The sequence below is a fragment of the Poecilia reticulata genome, chromosome 7, assembly GCF_904066995.2.
Source record: "Poecilia reticulata chromosome 7, P_reticulata-male-v2, whole genome shotgun sequence".
NCBI classification, from domain to species: domain Eukaryota; kingdom Metazoa; phylum Chordata; class Actinopteri; order Cyprinodontiformes; family Poeciliidae; genus Poecilia; species Poecilia reticulata.
The window spans coordinates 149,774-166,827 of NC_088836.1; the positions used below are offsets into that span (position 1 = coordinate 149,774).

The 17,054-nt window shown below is 39.1% G+C and overlaps 1 protein-coding gene and 1 long non-coding RNA gene across 5 annotated transcripts in view; both read right to left on the bottom strand.

Moving 5' to 3' along the window:
• Positions 1-17,054, bottom strand: part of tafa5l (TAFA chemokine like family member 5, like) — a 201,153-nt gene that overhangs the window by 59,496 nt on the left and 124,603 nt on the right. For all 4 annotated transcript variants that reach the window (XR_001776782.2, XR_001776781.2, XR_534029.3 and 1 more), the window contains exon 3: positions 12,322-12,449. Coding sequence is in view for 1 of the 4 variants with exons in the window: in XM_008413145.3 (XP_008411367.1) it covers positions 12,322-12,449 (128 nt within the window). In the remaining 3 variants the exon portion in view is untranslated. The remainder of the gene's footprint in view (positions 1-12,321; positions 12,450-17,054) is intronic.
• On the bottom strand, positions 13,980-16,167 carry LOC145552134 (uncharacterized). Its single transcript, XR_014088075.1, has 3 exons — positions 14,929-16,167; positions 14,719-14,821; positions 13,980-14,627 (listed from the first exon to the last, which is right to left on the bottom strand). It is a non-coding gene; the product is annotated as an uncharacterized LOC145552134 (long non-coding RNA).

Sequence of the window (17,054 nt, forward strand, 5' to 3'; positions counted from 1 at the left end):
CCACACAGAGCAGAGGAGGCAATTACGCCAAAGACAACATGTTTCCAAATGTACTTACGGACAAATGCCTGAGTAAGAGTATTCCATGCTTAGTGCAACTTTCTAGCACAATCTATAGTTGTTTATATATAACAACTGTTATGAATGACAATCTGTTTCTTTATAAAATCACAAATGAATTTTCCAACAATTGCAGACGTCCTGTTTTGCAACTTTCCAAAATGAAAGTGGTTGAGGATTATAACACCATTGAGTGAATTTGAAAAACTAGTTAATATGCATGCTTTTACCTTCAGCTGTTATATAAATGCTTTATTTATCTAAATGACGTAAGAGAATTTTTTCTTTCTGATTTAACACCTTGAAATTGGGCCTCTGTCTCTTTAAGAAACTCCTGTTTCTGAAGCTCCATCTCCAGAAAGTCATCCCAACATGACTCCTCTATTAAGCCTTTAACAACGTTTTTTATCAGCAGCTCTGAGCAGAAGCTCCTATAATGAGCTCAGCAGTTCCACCAGCTGTTTGATAATTGCTGCTGGCTAGTCTGAAGGAGCTGAGTGAGGGAGGAGCTGTTTTGTGAGGCTGAAACTTGGTAGCTAGGAAACTGCGGCTCTGAGGAGGAGCTTTGTCCTTGAAGGTGGAACTAGATCCACTCAAGTGTTTAAACAGCTGAATGGTTGCCATGGAGATTAAAGGATTTCTCAAAAATGCATGAAAGAATCAAAGCAAAACTCCAGGTTTGTTTCTGATGAGTAAAGGACATCATAACATGATGTTAAGTTCAAAAAGTTAATTTTTGTCTTGCATCTACAAATCTCACTGAGTTTCATCAGGTTAGGAGGAGTGGACCAAAACTCCAGCAAACTATTGTGTAACCATTTGAAATCTTTGTGATTGTAAAACAAATTAATGTTACCTTTAAACAAGTGGCAGCGACACTGTTAGCATTGCCTTTCTTTCTGATTAAACAAGTTGCGAATAAGTCTCTCCTCTGGGCAAAAATACTTCTCTTGTCTGCCCTTTAAGTTTAAGTAAGCATCAGCTGCCCAAAACACGACATACCTTATCCTCAAATGTGGTAATGATGAGAATTCTCAAAAAAAAATTCAATTTGTAGTTCACAGAGAAATTCCTCAGTATTAAAAAGATAAGGTTATAGGAAGTCACATCTGGGGATTAAAGCTAATTACTCCATAATCTGTCCTGTGGTAATTTAGACGTCTTCTTCTGGATGAAAGAGACGCATAAACAGGTTGACATCAGACATCAATGAATGTGTGTTGCACAATGTGCTTTGATTACGTTGAGCAGAACTCCGAGAAAAACTAGCAACAAAACAACAGAGACAATAGAAAAAGGGGGGGGGAAGAGAAATCTGATGTAAAACATTTTTGGATTAACTGATAAAAAAAAATTTCAGTGCCCATTTAAAAGCCTTAAAAACTATTCAAAAAGATTTTAATCATTTATTTAGATGAGTTAAATCAGAATGAAAACACAATCATTGGTTTTATAGTAAATTGTTTATGAAATTCACGGCTTTATGCATAATTTAGCCCCATCATGCACGTTTGTCACTTTGTTTTATCTGCTAAGTTCACCTCCGCAAACGTTGTGCATCTCAGCATGAAAAAATGAGCGCAGCCATATCTCAGAGACCTGGACAGACACACTGCATGGCACTGTGTGAAATGGTGAATGAAATTACTAGTCATGTGAGTCCAGCTTTCCTGCTTGCACCATCTGGAAGACACTAGCAGCTCACAAGAGGAAACTGACCTGATCAATCCTCTTTCACAGATCTCTCATTTTCATTCATCCTCTGCTCAAATTTCAGGTCTTACTACAAATATTTCAGGATATCTGCTGCTTTCCAGCTAAATCCTCAGCAGAAAAAAGAGAGAAGACTCACAAGCATCACTTGTGATTACTTCAGCAATAGTAATGCTGCTCAGCAACAGTTCATTAAAAATAAGCAGCAAGACAAATTATATGCATTTGTGTTAATGTCTATACCGAGGCCAAAGCACTAAACTGAGAGTGCTGTCAGGGCGCATTATTCAGCACTGTGGTAAATTTGCCACAGTTGCCTGAGGGTATCAGCGGGGTCTGATAGACGGATGGGGCAGAGGAGCAGAGAAAATGAAACATCAGAGAGACTGGTCGCAGGCTGACCTCTCTGTACCTGACGACGAGAACGGATATCTCTCAGGCTCTGTCTGTCCTGTCACCCCGTCCACCACTGCGTCCCCTGCTGTGCTTTGCTGCATTATGCTGTAATTGTCCCGTCTCTATAAGTTATTTCACTTTGGTCTTCCTTCTTCATTCTGACGACATAATACCTGGAGGGGGCAGGGTGTCTGTCTTTCAGGGCCCTTCAGCTATTCAAGTCTAATGGAAAAAAAAAGTGTAGCGCAGTCAAAATAACTTCTGGTATATAAGTCAACCAGGATATTATATCAGTCAGCGACGTGTTACTCTATGGAGTTTTAGATTTGTTTGGTAGGAGTGCCTGCCTTATTACTTTATGCTTAAAGTAACAAAGACACATTGGAATCTAAGTCAGCCTAAAATTATTCACACAGTCTAAAGTTTACTAACAATAAACTTAAACATAACTTCTACACACTTAGAAAAAAACATTTTTTTTAACTGCTGAAACATTTTCCAAGAACCAGGTTAGTTTCTGGGTCTTTTCGTAGCTTTCTACATTTCATGGCTGTATTGAGGAACTGGAACCAAAAGGAGAAACAAGCCTGAAACAATCTAAAAAAATAAATACAGGTACTCAATAAGCATAACATTAACAAAAATAACACAGCAACACTTACTGGACAAAGAAATGAACAGCAAACCTAAATAGCACAAATGAAACTAATGAGGATGAAAATAAAAAGAAAGCCACAATCCTGATAGAAGAACAGGAATAATTCAAAAGGTAAAAACAAAAACCAGGGAGAAAGAATAAACTATGAATCTAGACGTGAACCAGCATGACAAAACCCGATGAACAAAGAGTAAAAGAAACTGACAGAATATGAAAAGACCTCAACTAACACACCAACAGAAACAACCTAGAGAAACTATTCAGGGGAGGGAAACAACAGAATAATTTATAAAACAAACCCACTAGAAAGAACTGATAAAGTAAAAATTAACCATACATAGCCCATAATAAAAAAAATGAAAATAACCCAAGCACCCAAGAATTAGGACAACATATGCCAACGTTACATGAGTTTAGAAAGATTTTTTTTACTCTTTGTCTCATAGTAACCAATGTAAAAAAATACAAAGTTATGACTTTCAAAAAACTTGGGTTTTATCCTGATTGACATTTTCCTACTGTCACAAATGTAGATGGATTTGGAAGTCTGCCTGTAAAATCTATTTATAGCTCATTGAAATTGCCCCCTGATGCAAATTTAGTGTTGCTTTGCAGGGGTGTCAGTCTCCAGTCCTCAAGGGCCACTTTCCTGCAGTTATTAGATGTGCCACAGGTACAAAACACTGGAATGAAATGGCTTAATTACCTCCTTCTTGTGTAGATAAGTTCTCCAGAGCCTTGCTAATGACCTAATTATTCTATTCAGGTGTGGTGCAGCAGAGTCATATTTAAAAGTTGCAAGGCAGTGGTCCTCCAAGACTGGAGTTTGACATCTGTGCTTTAGAGTGAAGAAGCTGGGAATTACTTATCACTGCTTTTACTTCAATGAGCGGAGCCTTTTTTCCTCACTCCCAGTCCTCCCAGTACAGTTGCAGATCTACAAAAAGCTTGACTGCTTATACTTTTTCACTTTAATTTCTCTGATTAAATCTGAAATAAAGACTTTTCTGGTAAATTTTTTTTGATTTAAGTGGTTTTATTTGTTTATGTATGAAAAAGTTGTTCTTACTTCCTACCCACATGCTGGGGCAAACTGTCAATCAGCTGTATATTATGGCGGGATAAGAAAAAAATGAAATCGTCTATTCTTTAATTTGAACCAAACCTTTGCTACCACAGGAACTCTAATCATCTGTTTTAAAGGGAAACAAAACAAAACTATTTTTAACAGCCTAAAATATGCCATATGATGCCAAAACAACATACTGTAGACATGCTACCATGGTGCCTTTTTTCAGCAAAAAAAAAGGCACAATTTGTTTGCCTGGAGAGTGTTTATTATTTCTTTCCTAGTGGATTTTCTTTATTCAAAAATTTGGATTTAATTTGTAATGGTGCCTTTTGTCAGCAAAAAATAGATGATATTAACCTAAAACCAGCAGTGTACTGCTGGTTTTAGGTTTTCCATACAATAAACATCTTGGAATAACAATTTACAGCTACAGCATGTTTATAGACTCATCACTGTACACCATTTAAATAAGAATGGACTCTGGAAGAGAAAACCAAACGACATAAGGCAAAAGACAAATCCATTAGGTTTATCTAAATCAACAGGGCCTTTGCAGGTCCCCAGCGCAGGTCATACTTGGATTTTTGAAGTCTGAGTGAGTAGGTTATCTTTTCCATTGTATGCAATTCCTTTACTCTTTGAACCCATAAGTCGTAAGAAGGCGGCTCCAATTGCATCCACCTAATTGTAATGGATTTCAGGGCTGCTGTAAAAAGAACATTTAACAAATACATTTTGGCCCGCCCTTGCAAACCATCAGGAATAATACCGAGTACGGCAACAGTAACATCCCTTGGGATGATCCCAGAAAAGATATGGTTTATAGCTCTATACACCTCATCCCAAAGGTTTTTGAGTTTGGGGCAGGACCAAAAAACGTGTGTGTGGTTGGGGATCCTTGAACCACAATTTCTCCAACACAAGCTAGGGACCTTAGGATCCATTTTAGCAACTACATCAGGGGTCCTGAAACATCTGCTAATAATTTTCCATTTAAATTCCCTTCATGTATTTGAGTTAGTAACTCGGTGAGCCTCAGAGCAGATATCCTCCCATGTTTTGTCAGAAATTATTTTGGCCATCTCTGCCTCCCATCTTTGTTTTGTCCAGGAGGGTTTGTTAATGTTCATTGACAAAAATATCCTATATAACTTGGCTATCAATTTTTTGTTCTCTCCCCCTTTCTGGAAATGGACTATAAGATTTTCTATTGGTGTGGGATTTAGTACTCTTTCCCAGTCTTTGTGTGCAAACAAAAAAGAGCGCAACTGTAAATATCTAAAGAAATCACTTTTCTGGAGAAGGAATTTCCTACATAATTCTTCAAACGATAAGAGAATGTTTCTGTCGATCAATTGATGAAGAAATGTGAGCCCCTTTTCAGTCCACTTAGCAAAATTTTTGTCCAAGGAATTAGGTGTAAAGGATTTAATATGTCCTATACTTGTTAATATTGATAAACCTCTTGGAAGCTTGAACAAGATACGCACCTTGATCCAAATGTTAAAAGTGACTTTAGTCCACAGTGGCAGATCCTTAACTGGAATATCTAAAAAAGGCAATACCCTCAATGGTACTGAGCACTGTGCTTGCTCTATACTCAACCATCTTGTTTGGGAATCCTGTCGAATCCATGAAATCAAAGGTCTTAACTGAGCTGCCCAATAATAATATTTTAAATCAGGAAGATTGAGACCCCCATCTGTCTTACTTTTTTGAAGTGTTTTATATTTTATACGAGGACGCTTGCCTTGCCATATAAATTTTTATATAATTTTATCCAGCTCAACGAATGTGGGTTTAGGTATAGCAATTGGTACCATTTGGAACAAATACAATAATCTGGGTAATACATTCATCCGAATGGCTTCAACGCGGCCAAGGAGAGATAAAGGTAATGCTGACCATCGCTCTAGGTCTTTTTTAATTATATCCAGAGTTTTGCTATAATTAGCATGATACAAATCATTTAAAGAGAGGGGAATGTTGATGCATAGATATCTAATGCCTGATCTTGGCCACCTAAATCCACTCAATTGTTTAACCCTTAGTGGAATCTTACCATTGACATCCATTGTCTCAGTCTTATCAACATTTATTTTATAGCCAGAAAAATGACCATAAACAGAGAACATTTCTCTCAGACAGGGTATTGATGAAGCAGGATCAGATAGATACAGGAGGACATCATCCGCGTACAGAGATATTTTATGTTCCTCGGAACCGATCAAAATCCCTTTGATGTCATCGCTGTCCCTGAGAAGCTGGGCCAGCGGTTCAATGCTAATTGCAAACAAAAGAGGTGACAGAGGGCAGCCTTGCCTGCATCCGCGCTCCAGCTTGAAACTTGCCGATCTAAAACCATTAACTCTAACCGCAGCCTGTGGGGATGAATATAGTGTATGGATCCAATCTATGAACTTGGGCCCAAATTTAAACGTCCCTAAGGCTTGAGTAAGGTATTTCCATGACACGCGATCAAAAGCCTTTTGGGCATCTAAAGAAATCACAGCTGTCATATCTTTATGTTCTTTTCGGTGTGACAAGATATTCAATAAGCGCCGCAGATTATTTCCATAATACCTCCCGACAATAAACCCAGTTTGATCTGGATGTATGATTTGAGTTACTATGGCATTTAAACATCTTGCCAGAATACTAGTTAGAATGCGAACATCTCCATTAAGCATCAATAATGGTCTATATGACCCACAGTCAGTGGGATCCTTACCTTCTTTATGTAACACAACTATTGTGGCATCAGACCAAGAAGGCGCCATTTTCTTATTTTCTAAAGAAAAGCGGTATGCATCCAATAAAAGAGGGCTAACTTCGTCTATGAAACACCTATAAAATTCATTTATGAAACCATCAGGGCCTGGAGACTTATTATTTTTAAGGGATGAGACCACGTTTTTAATTTCATCTTCTTGAATTGGCATATCTAATTGTTTAGCTACAGTGTCAGATAACTCAGAAATATTTATGTTTTGTAAATAGTCTGCTATCTTACTCTCATCAGAGCAAGTGTCAGAGTCCTGGTATAAGACCTTGTAAAATTCTGCAAATGTTTCAGCAATATCTTTTGGTTTTGAAATTGATTTATGGCCCAATTTCAGCTTTTGAATAACATTTGAGGACTGTTGTTTTTTAAGTCGGAAGGCCAAAAGTCTGCTCGCTCTATTTTCATTTTCATAGTACCGTTGTTTGGCAAAATGAACGTTACCTTCTATCTTTTCTAACAATAAATCTTGGAGTTCTCTGCATGTTATATTCAAATCATTCAGAGTTCTGGATGCCCTAGACTTTTTATGTTGAAGTTCCAGTTCCTGGATTCTATCTTCTAAATATTTCTGTTTGGCTGCCTTTTGTCTTTTTTTTGCAGTCGTGTAGGAGATGATGCTGCCTCTCAGATAGGCCTTTGCACAGTCCCACAACATTATAGGAGATGTTTCCGGCATGTTGTTTATGTCTAAATAAGTTTTAAGGTCTGATTTGACAAATGCAACAAATTCCTTGTCATTAAGGAGAGAGGCATTAAGTCTCCATTGTTTAAACAATGGAGACCTATATTCCACTTGACAGCAACAGGTGCATGATCAGAAATTGTAATGGGCAATATTCTAATATCCTCAATCCTGTGTAATTCGGCCTTCGCAGTAAAGAAATAATCTATTCGTGAGTAAGAGGCATGACGGCTTGAATAGAATGTAAAATCTCTCTCCTTTGGGAATTTGGACCGCCATACATCCACCAATCCAGCTTCCACCGATAGAGTTTTAAGTATTTTGCCCATCTTAGATATGCGAGACTGAGAGGTTGGTTGCCTGTCTATGTTAGACATCACACAATTAAAATCACCTCCCACAATCAGTAGCCCAGAGCTGTATTCAGCAATCATATTGAAGACTGACTTAATAAATCCTGGAACATCTTCATTAGGGGCATTTACGTTTACAAAGGAAACTGCTGTTCCATCAATTATCCCGTTTACCAGTATAAACCTACCCTCCTTGTCCTTATGTACTAACGTTTCCGTGAAATTGGTCTGCCTATGGATCAGTACAGCCACCCCCCTTTTCCTACTAGAACAATGTGACGAGTAGTAAACTATCAGCCCAAGACTTATTTAATTTTAAATGTTCCAAATCAGATAAGTGTGTTTCTTGTAGCAGTGCTACCTGACATTTTGATTGTCTGAGTTGCAGTAAAATTTTCTTTCTTTTAATAGGACTATGCAAGCCCCTGACATTATAACTTATTACAGTTAAGAGTACTCATAACTGTTTTAATGTAAAATATTGTAACATTGTATTGGAGACAGTGATGGCCGAATGATGGATGGACCCAAACATTTGAGTAACATGAATGCTGATCACAAGACAATGTAAGAACCGAGAAATAGAAAAGAACAGAGAGGAAGTAAGGCTTTGCTGTACACTATTTACAAAACTAAGATTCAGATGCTCTGCTTTTTTAGTTGCAATAAGATCCTCCGGGAACAGAAGGATCAAAACGCAAAAAACACAAATAAAAGTTTGCATTGCTAATGTAATGCAAGTGGATTTAAGTCCCTAGCCACTATTAAAAGCAGCAACAAACACAAACACACACGCAGTTTATTTGATCCAGGTGTGTTTGAGCAGAGACACATCTAAAAGTTGCAGGACCGTAGCCCTCGAGGACTGGAGTTGGTGACCCCTGCATTAGAGGCTTCCGCACTTCCAATATCTGTGCCTTCTGTCATTTTTTTCAGCCATTAAATTGTTTAATCGTTGTTAACACGCCGTGACCTGTTTTTCCGAGCCGCCTTTTATTCATTCATTTTGTTCCCCAAACCGATGCCCCCCATGTTAAACTTGACTGGAGCTGGGTTGCATCCATCTGTATCTGAATCATGTCAGTACTTGTGCTATTATGGCTGCTGATCTTACCTCTCCGACTCAAGGCCTCCTTTTGAGCAGTATGGCTGAAAATAACATGCCCAAAATGAATTGAATGTATCTCAAGAACTACAGAGTTTATTTTAATTGTTTTGGTATCAAAACAAAGGCAAGACCCTAGAGAACATGTTACAGCTCTAAAAACCACCCTGCCTGTTACTGAGGAAAGTCTATTAATATGATAAACAGCAGAAATTAAGAAAAAAATCAATTTCCGCCTAAAAAAAACCACTTCAATCTATGAATGCTCCTTTCAAAACATGCAGTGAAAGCCAAAAAAAGAATTAATTCAAATAGAATTATACAACAATGAAAATGCAAATAGCAATGAAAACTAAGTTGTCAAAATTATATGATCAAAGGAAAAACTAATATATCTCATAATTACATTACAATAACTGCGCTCTGTGCGTAAAACCTCCCAATTCCCCATTCATTTTTTCAAAACTACGCGGGGCAGTTTCTCGGGAACCCATTGGTCAATTTTGACGATTGACATGTCGTTCGAACCGTCAGAGCCAATAGAATCTGAGGGCGTTGACATTAATACGGAAACTAAAGTCATTCACCAATTACAGCGAAAAAAAGGCATGTGACGTAAATTGACCAATTTTTACCCGGCATAATGTGAATCCACATAAAACACGGAAATGCCTCTGTGCCGAACCAAAAACCATTTGAGATGTACTCAGGGAAAAGGGATTATCGGACCAGGTGGAAATATTTACTCTAATATGGATTATGACCACGAAACGGCAAAGGTAGGACTGGATTTTTGATTTTAGCTTCGTGAAATGAGCTATTTCTGTTTTTCTTCTTTAGCTGCTGGTTCATTGAGTTTTGCACGTAGCGTGGTGACTCTAGTATTGTTAAAAACCTCAGAGCTTCGTCTTTACTCTGATTAATAGTTTTTGTACATCGGGCCTCCTTGCTCTTTTACTATTGCGTTTTTTACCGGGTGTGCCTCGTTAGCCTCGTTAGCGTCTAATTGCGTTTCTTTTTATCAATCTGCTTAGTGTTCATTCTGGGTGTTGTTGAGGAAGAAAATATCGATCCTATCATTTAGAAGAGCTTTTTCCCTTTACGTGGATATGCAATATGCCTATATTGATAAATGTATAGCATGTGTTTTTAATTGATCTTGTTGCGGCAAGCGCCGAGGACCCAAATTTGGGTCCTCTAGCGACGGAGAGGTTCTTACAGGATTAGCAAACTAAGAAAAATATTTAGATTTTGAAATGCAGAGTGGCATGAAAGTTAGTAATATTATTTTAATTATTTGAAAGTAACATCAGCTGATAAACCCCAGCAGTTAACAAGTTTGATTTGTTATATTTCCAAAACAGAGGCAGCAGCCATCAGCAGGAAATTATCATCATATTATTTGTCTAACATCTGTAAAAATAATGTATAAATCAGCTATTTTCTTGTGCAAACGTATTTAGTTTGTATTATTAAATGGCATTTTAAATTATATATATATTTAATCATGCTTGCTTGGTACTCTTAGGGGCCCCCTGGTGGTGTGAGGGCCCTAAGCAAACACTTAACTTGCATATGCCGAGGCATGTGCAAGTTAAGGCACAACATATGCAAGTTATGCCAAGGCATATGCATAACATGCATATGCCTTGGCATATGCAAGTTAAGTGGTTGGGATGAAGGTGAACATGTGAAGACAGGGGCGCGGTGTACGGTGGAAAAGTGATGACAATTCTAGGGGCCCTGACCAACAGAGGGCACAATTTAATTATTTAATTTTTGTCCATAAAAATAAAAAATAAAAATCGGGGCCCTGTCAATTACAAAATTAATCATATTGTATTTTCAAAGATTGTTTTTAGCAGTAAAAATTTAATGTTCCCACTCTCAGATCAAAAAACACGCATCCATATTTGCCCTGAACACTGCGTTAAATGGTTCATTCCTGCTTGGAGCACTTGAGAGTGACACTGTTCAGCAGCACTGACTGCGACACGAACGATGGTGGCAGTTACTATGCTGAAAAGAAAAGTTATAAAATCAGGTTTTCAAAAAAAAGAGCGGGAGATAGAGAAAAAGGCAAGAATGTCAATTTATAACCCACTTTTTCTCCAAGAGAGGTGGGTAGACTGTGAGAGATTATCAACCACTTAGCATAATTAGCTTAGCTACAAACTACTGTTTGCCTCCTTTTCACTAGCTTTTAATGAATTAAGGAAAAAATTACCAACATATTCATATATTTAACTTGTCCCTTGTACCTTTTACCACTTAATAACAGATGAATCAGTCAGCAGTAGCTCTAACCCACGTCCCTCCTGACCTGTCCTGAGTAATTTAAAGCTGCAGTATGTCACTTTTATATAAAAAAAATGTTCACATATTTTTTAAAACTGTCATTATGTCGTAATAGTATGGTATGAGAGGTAATCTGTGAAAAATCTATTACCTCTGCCTTCGCCTAATACTAGAAAAAACCAGTCAATGGCAAGTGAGTTTTAGTGCTGTCAATCACAATCAGAACAGTGCATTACATTAACCAGAAGGTGATGGAGGAGATTGATTGTTTTCACAGATTATCTGTCTCATAACAAACTGCTACGACATCGCGACAGCTTTAACAAATATGAAGAAAATATATATTTTTATTAAAGTTATGTACTGCAGCATGAATAAAATGCAACTACATAGCATTTTTGAGAAGTCTGGATTGTTTTATGTGTAGTTGGATGTTGCTTTTGACTGTTGCTCATGGGGAGAGACATTTTAGTAATCTAAAACTAATAGAAAAAAATTTAAGCAACCTACTGTATGCGGACTGTTGGATGTTAAACTCATGAGCAGTAAATATTGTGCTAATTATCAGTATTGAACCAAAGAAAGCAAGGCGATACAAGCCTTTAAAATTGTGATGCTTTTTATGGATCAAATAGACTCAAAAAATTGCAACAGCAACTGCACGGGGGGCCCAAACAATTTTTTTTGTCAGGGGGCCCACGATTCCTGGCGGCACCCCAATGTGAAGAAAAGTGACTTGACCTCATTGGGCTGCCTCATACTGAACATGAAGGCATGTTGCTGTATAGGTGCGGAGCTATAGGAGGGTGGCCCCCATGGCCACCCATCCGGGCCCGAGTCTGGAGGTGCCAGGGAGGGAGGAATGGTTTCAAGTTGCTTTAATGTCTGATTATAGATGGAGAAAGTGCGCCCTCGCCTGTTCAGAAAGGTGTATGTAATGTTAAAGTTACTGTCCCTCAATGGAATATATAGTAGTCAGTCCCAGTGACTGTTTGAGTCACGGTTTAGCCAATGTGCTTCCTGGGTAAAAATGAAACGAGAAATGCGGCCCAACCCCCCTCCCCCGCTCAACAGTTTCCAGCAGCGCAGGTGATACACGTGAGGGGTCCGGTCATTGGCCCCGGCCCAACGCTGACTTGTTCCGCTAGTGTTGCTGTAAGTGCATATGGCATGTATTAATGTCACGTCGTGTGAATTACCGTGACGGTCTTGATGCGACCACTGCCCCTGGTGCAAGTCCAGCCGGATCTGTTGAACAGGAGGCTGCAGACCTCTCCCTCCATGCAGGGAGCCATCTCACACCACTGACGGCTCCGCACGACTCGTGCTGGGAGGGCAAAAAAGGCAAGAAGCCAAAGAGGCATGTTAGACTGATGAAGCTGGAAAAAGTTGACATTTGAACATCTGTTCAAATGTCAACTTTTTCTGGAACAAGCCAAACTGTGTTTTCTGAACTCAGCAGACGGAAAAGTTTCCATGGAAGTGGATGTGTTTCAAATCCTGCTGTATTTTAATTAGGTTCTAGTAGTACTTGCATGTCTGAATTGCCTGTGGTTAGTAACCTTTACAGAGCAGATGGTAGTCCATAAATTACTCTGTTGCTAATGCTAGCTTTCATTACAGATACACTGAAAAATTGTTTTTCCACTTTTGACATTTTGTGGAAGTAATTACCCCTGAAATATCTTTCTGGTTCAAACTATGACATTTTTATTTTATAGTGCCCCATGGTGTTTTTTCTATGAGGCTGAACTGTACAATCTGTTTTCTGAACATGCAGTTTCTCAAATCCACCCACCCTGTGTGAGGAACACTCCCAACATGTTCAGCACAGTTTATAACACAACACTTATAGCACCAAGTGTTATAAACTTGTAACACTTATAACTTTATAAGTGCTAATAAATTTTTGGTTATTTTCATAGGTCATGATGTGTTGGTGGTTCATTGCTAATGTATTTTAATATTAAAAAGAGACAAAAAAGTCTTTGTGAATTTTACAGTACAGTGATCCCTCGCTATAATGTGGTTCACCTTTCGCGGTCTCACTGCTTAGCAGATTTTTTTGTGCAGTTTTTTTCACAGTGCATTGTGTTCTGTGTCCTGATTGGCTAAACAGTCTCCGAGCTCCTTCTCTACCTTTGTGCCAATAATGTTACAGTATTTAAATATAAGTAATACAGATTGGCCATTCAGGAAATGACAGCTGAAAACTTTGAATGCCTGCTGATAAAAACTGTGGCCAGAATCAGCGCAAAACCTGACCGGAGGCTCGCTTGATGAGATCCATCACTCTGCCGTAGATACAGCTGTGAATCTCGCAGGGCAGGTTGGAGGAGACTGCTGACATAATTCCGGATCACATTAAGGCCCAATTGATGAACATGCACATCCGCTGACTTGAAAACAGGTTTTGTTCTTCAGTTTCAATAAGAGTATTTAATTATGCTGTATAATAATTGTAAAAACTAAAGGTAACTACTTCGCGGATTTCACTTGTCAAGGGTTATTTTCGGAACGCAACCCCCACGAAAAACTAGGGATCACTGTATGTTATTAAGTTTTCCACAAAAGTCTAGATTCCAGCTAAATTGCTAATCAGTGCACGAATGAGTCATTAAGAATATTCTTCTTTCTGTTTACTTTACTTTTAGTCTTCCCAGGTGAAAAATAAATATACTAAGCATGTTAAATTTTAGCATACTTGAAGCCAGACTGATCATCAGTATACTTGAAGTGTGTTATTTTGGAACAACTAATTTTGTACTTTGTGTATTTTAAAAGTACTTAAATTGCAGAAAATCACAGTTTAAAGTGTACTAAGTGTGCTTTCACATACTTGTTTGGAACAACTAAAGTTATACATTGTATATTTTTAAGTATATTGTTTTTTATGGAACACAAACATGCTTGATTTGACAGTGTACTGTTTTTGCGATCAAATTACATTTAAAATATATTTAGAATGTATTTTAAGTATAATGGAATTACATAATTTGTAGTGTGATCACAGTATGCTCCATTTACGCCTTTGGTTTACTATAATTGCTAATGAAGTACACTTTTTAGTTACGTAGTGTCTTTTATTATTCTGCTTTGCCACTTTGCACATTACATTCTTCATACACACTACAGTACTGCAAACATATCAGGCTACTAGGACACACCAATTACAACACACTTTCTGGCTGAAAAAAAAAATACACTGTATGTTCAATATATTCACATTTTTCAAGAATACATTGCCAATATACTATCAGAGAATTGTACAAATTGTCAATATATAAAAAATTTACAGACAACATGCTTATGAAAATTAGTACAATAAATCAATAGGTACACTTTAGAGGAACTGTGAAAAATATTTCACCAAGGAGGACAGAGGATTGTTTTAATTCAATGTCACAGTATTCCAGTATCACTGCAGACAAACTGACATTTCTCCATCCAACAGTGAGTATGACAGAACATTCCCATTTACTGCACCAGTACACTTTACAGACCCCTACAAAAAAGAACAACAGAGCAATTAAAGAGAGAAAACACTTGTATTTTAAAGAGTAAATAAAAATGGCAAAGAAAAAAGTATGACTTACAATTTTAGGACATTCCGGACTCACTAATGTGACAACATCAGAACTGATGATGATTGGAACCAGATGCCTGGGGTGAAAAAACATTTCTGGATGACTTCTTTGCCTGTTTATGTCAGAAGTAGAAAACTAGTCAGCAATATCATAGAATCAGTTGATGCTGGCATTAACTATGAAGTTGTTTTAAGTGTGGACTTAAAGGAGACAAACTACCTTAAAAGCTTTCCATCCATGATCTGATGAGGGGGGCTGGTGGTGCCCATCTCAAGTAGTCATCAGATGAGAGGCAGGGTTCACCCTGGACAGGTCACCTGTCCATCACAGTGTAACCAGCTGCTCAGTGTAAAAAAAAGAAAGCCTGACACCATAAAGATGATGTGGAGAATCATCCTCAGAACTCGGGCGGTGACCTGACACAGGACAGTCTTTAGGTTATCTAATACCTGATCCCTAGCTTCCTCTTTTATCTTAATTTGATTAAACTGCAAAAACATGTTGAAGATAAAAACAATGATGAATGAGTTATAACAACTGCCTATAGCAGCCTTCCTCCTTTTGGGCTCCTTTTGTGACAAACATTTAATTTCTATACAGTTCTTGTCCTGTGATGTTATTGTCCAACTCGGACTATGAGCTCACCAGTTTGAATTTACCAAAACTATTATCAAGGCTCTCTCTACTTTTAAGACAATATTGTAGGAGTAAAAATGGCGAATTTGAACAGCGGTCCTCGCTTCAAGATTGTTCTTCTTTTTATGGTGCTTTTCAATATAGCCAATATAGATAGCAAGATTGCGGCGCCCTGTGTGGCTGCGGCCAAGCCAGCTCCCAATACCGATGTGCTTTTTATGTTAAATATGTCGTCCGTACTGTCACAATCTTCTTCAAGAATCACGTACAACAGGAGTACATTACTTGGACTGAGAAGCAACTACACCACAAAGGATATGTCAGGAGTTAACTTCGCCACGGATCGAGAAACTCTTCTCGGTCTGGGAATCATACCCCAGCGAGACAACGGGCCCTCCGAGGCAGCGGGTTCCTCCTCCCCCACCAGCTGAAACTGGAAGCAGCTGAGGTGGTAGGGGAGACTTAGTATGCGTTGGTGGAGAAAACGTCAGTGGAGAAAACAAGGCTGTCGAGCTGGCATCACCAACAGATTGAAAAGAAACCCTCACAAAATAGCACTACCTTCTATTCTCATATCCAACATCCGCTCACTGAAAAATAAAATGGACTATCTGAAGCTGGATTTAACCACACAAAGAAACGTGAGAGAGTGCAACGTGATCATCCTAACCTAGACGTGGCTTCACAACACCGTTCCGGACAGCGCCATTCAACTGGAGGGGCTTACAACATTGTGTGCAGACAGAAACCACGCCAGCACGGGTAAATCTCGGGGAGGTGGTGTGTGCATTTACATCAACAACAATTGGGGTGCAAACGCTACAGTTACACCAGCATTCCCACGCTCGGAAGATCAAGAGAGAAGAGGAGAGGATGACCATCTCCTGACAGAGGCACTCCTGAAGGAAGCGGCAGAGGAGTTTTGCCCACCAAGATCAAGGGAACCGACCTTTCAACCAGGAGCCTGCAGCACCGAAAGGAAGAAGCTAGCTCGTGTGGAAGGTGCAGAGAGGAGCAGCCCCGACAAGGGAAACATAGACTCGGAGGAGGAAGAGGAGGAGATCCATCGGCCCAGGAAGTCAACCCAAAAATCCGGTCTCCGAAAGATGACTCGAGAGTTGGCTCTGCTGCCTCAGAAGACCTCCCACATTGGAATGCTGGCGGGACCCAAGGTCTACCAAGTAGTGGGAGAACCTTGGGACCTCGAGGGAGACGGCCTCGTAGTTTTCACCAACCATCGGTACAAGATTCATAATCGACGGTTCAGAGAGCAGCTGAGGACCAAAGCAGGACAGGATTACCATCAAGACGAGCATGTATTAAAGACCACCAATGGTGAAGAAAACGGTCGCAATCTGCCCTAATGTGTAGTGATCCTAGTCCCGATCGAAGCCTACGATAGGAAGGCTTACACTCTGGAGGCTTATCGGCGGGAGATGTGGCATGGATAAGAGAAAGGGCTCATGGTGGCCAATAACCAAAAGATGAGGCAAGTGGTGGTGTGCATGCAAGGACTGAGGTCTGCAGATCTGCCATGGGAAACAGCCCAGGCTATGACTGAGAGAGGAGTAGTGGATCTGGCTAAAAACCACGGTCATCTCTTTGGGTTCAAGGAGTTAGTAGTAGTGATTGATCCCAAAAAGCACCAGATTCAGAGTAGTCCGAATGGCGGCCGAGATGGAAGGAAAACTACGCGTCGGCCGCCCACC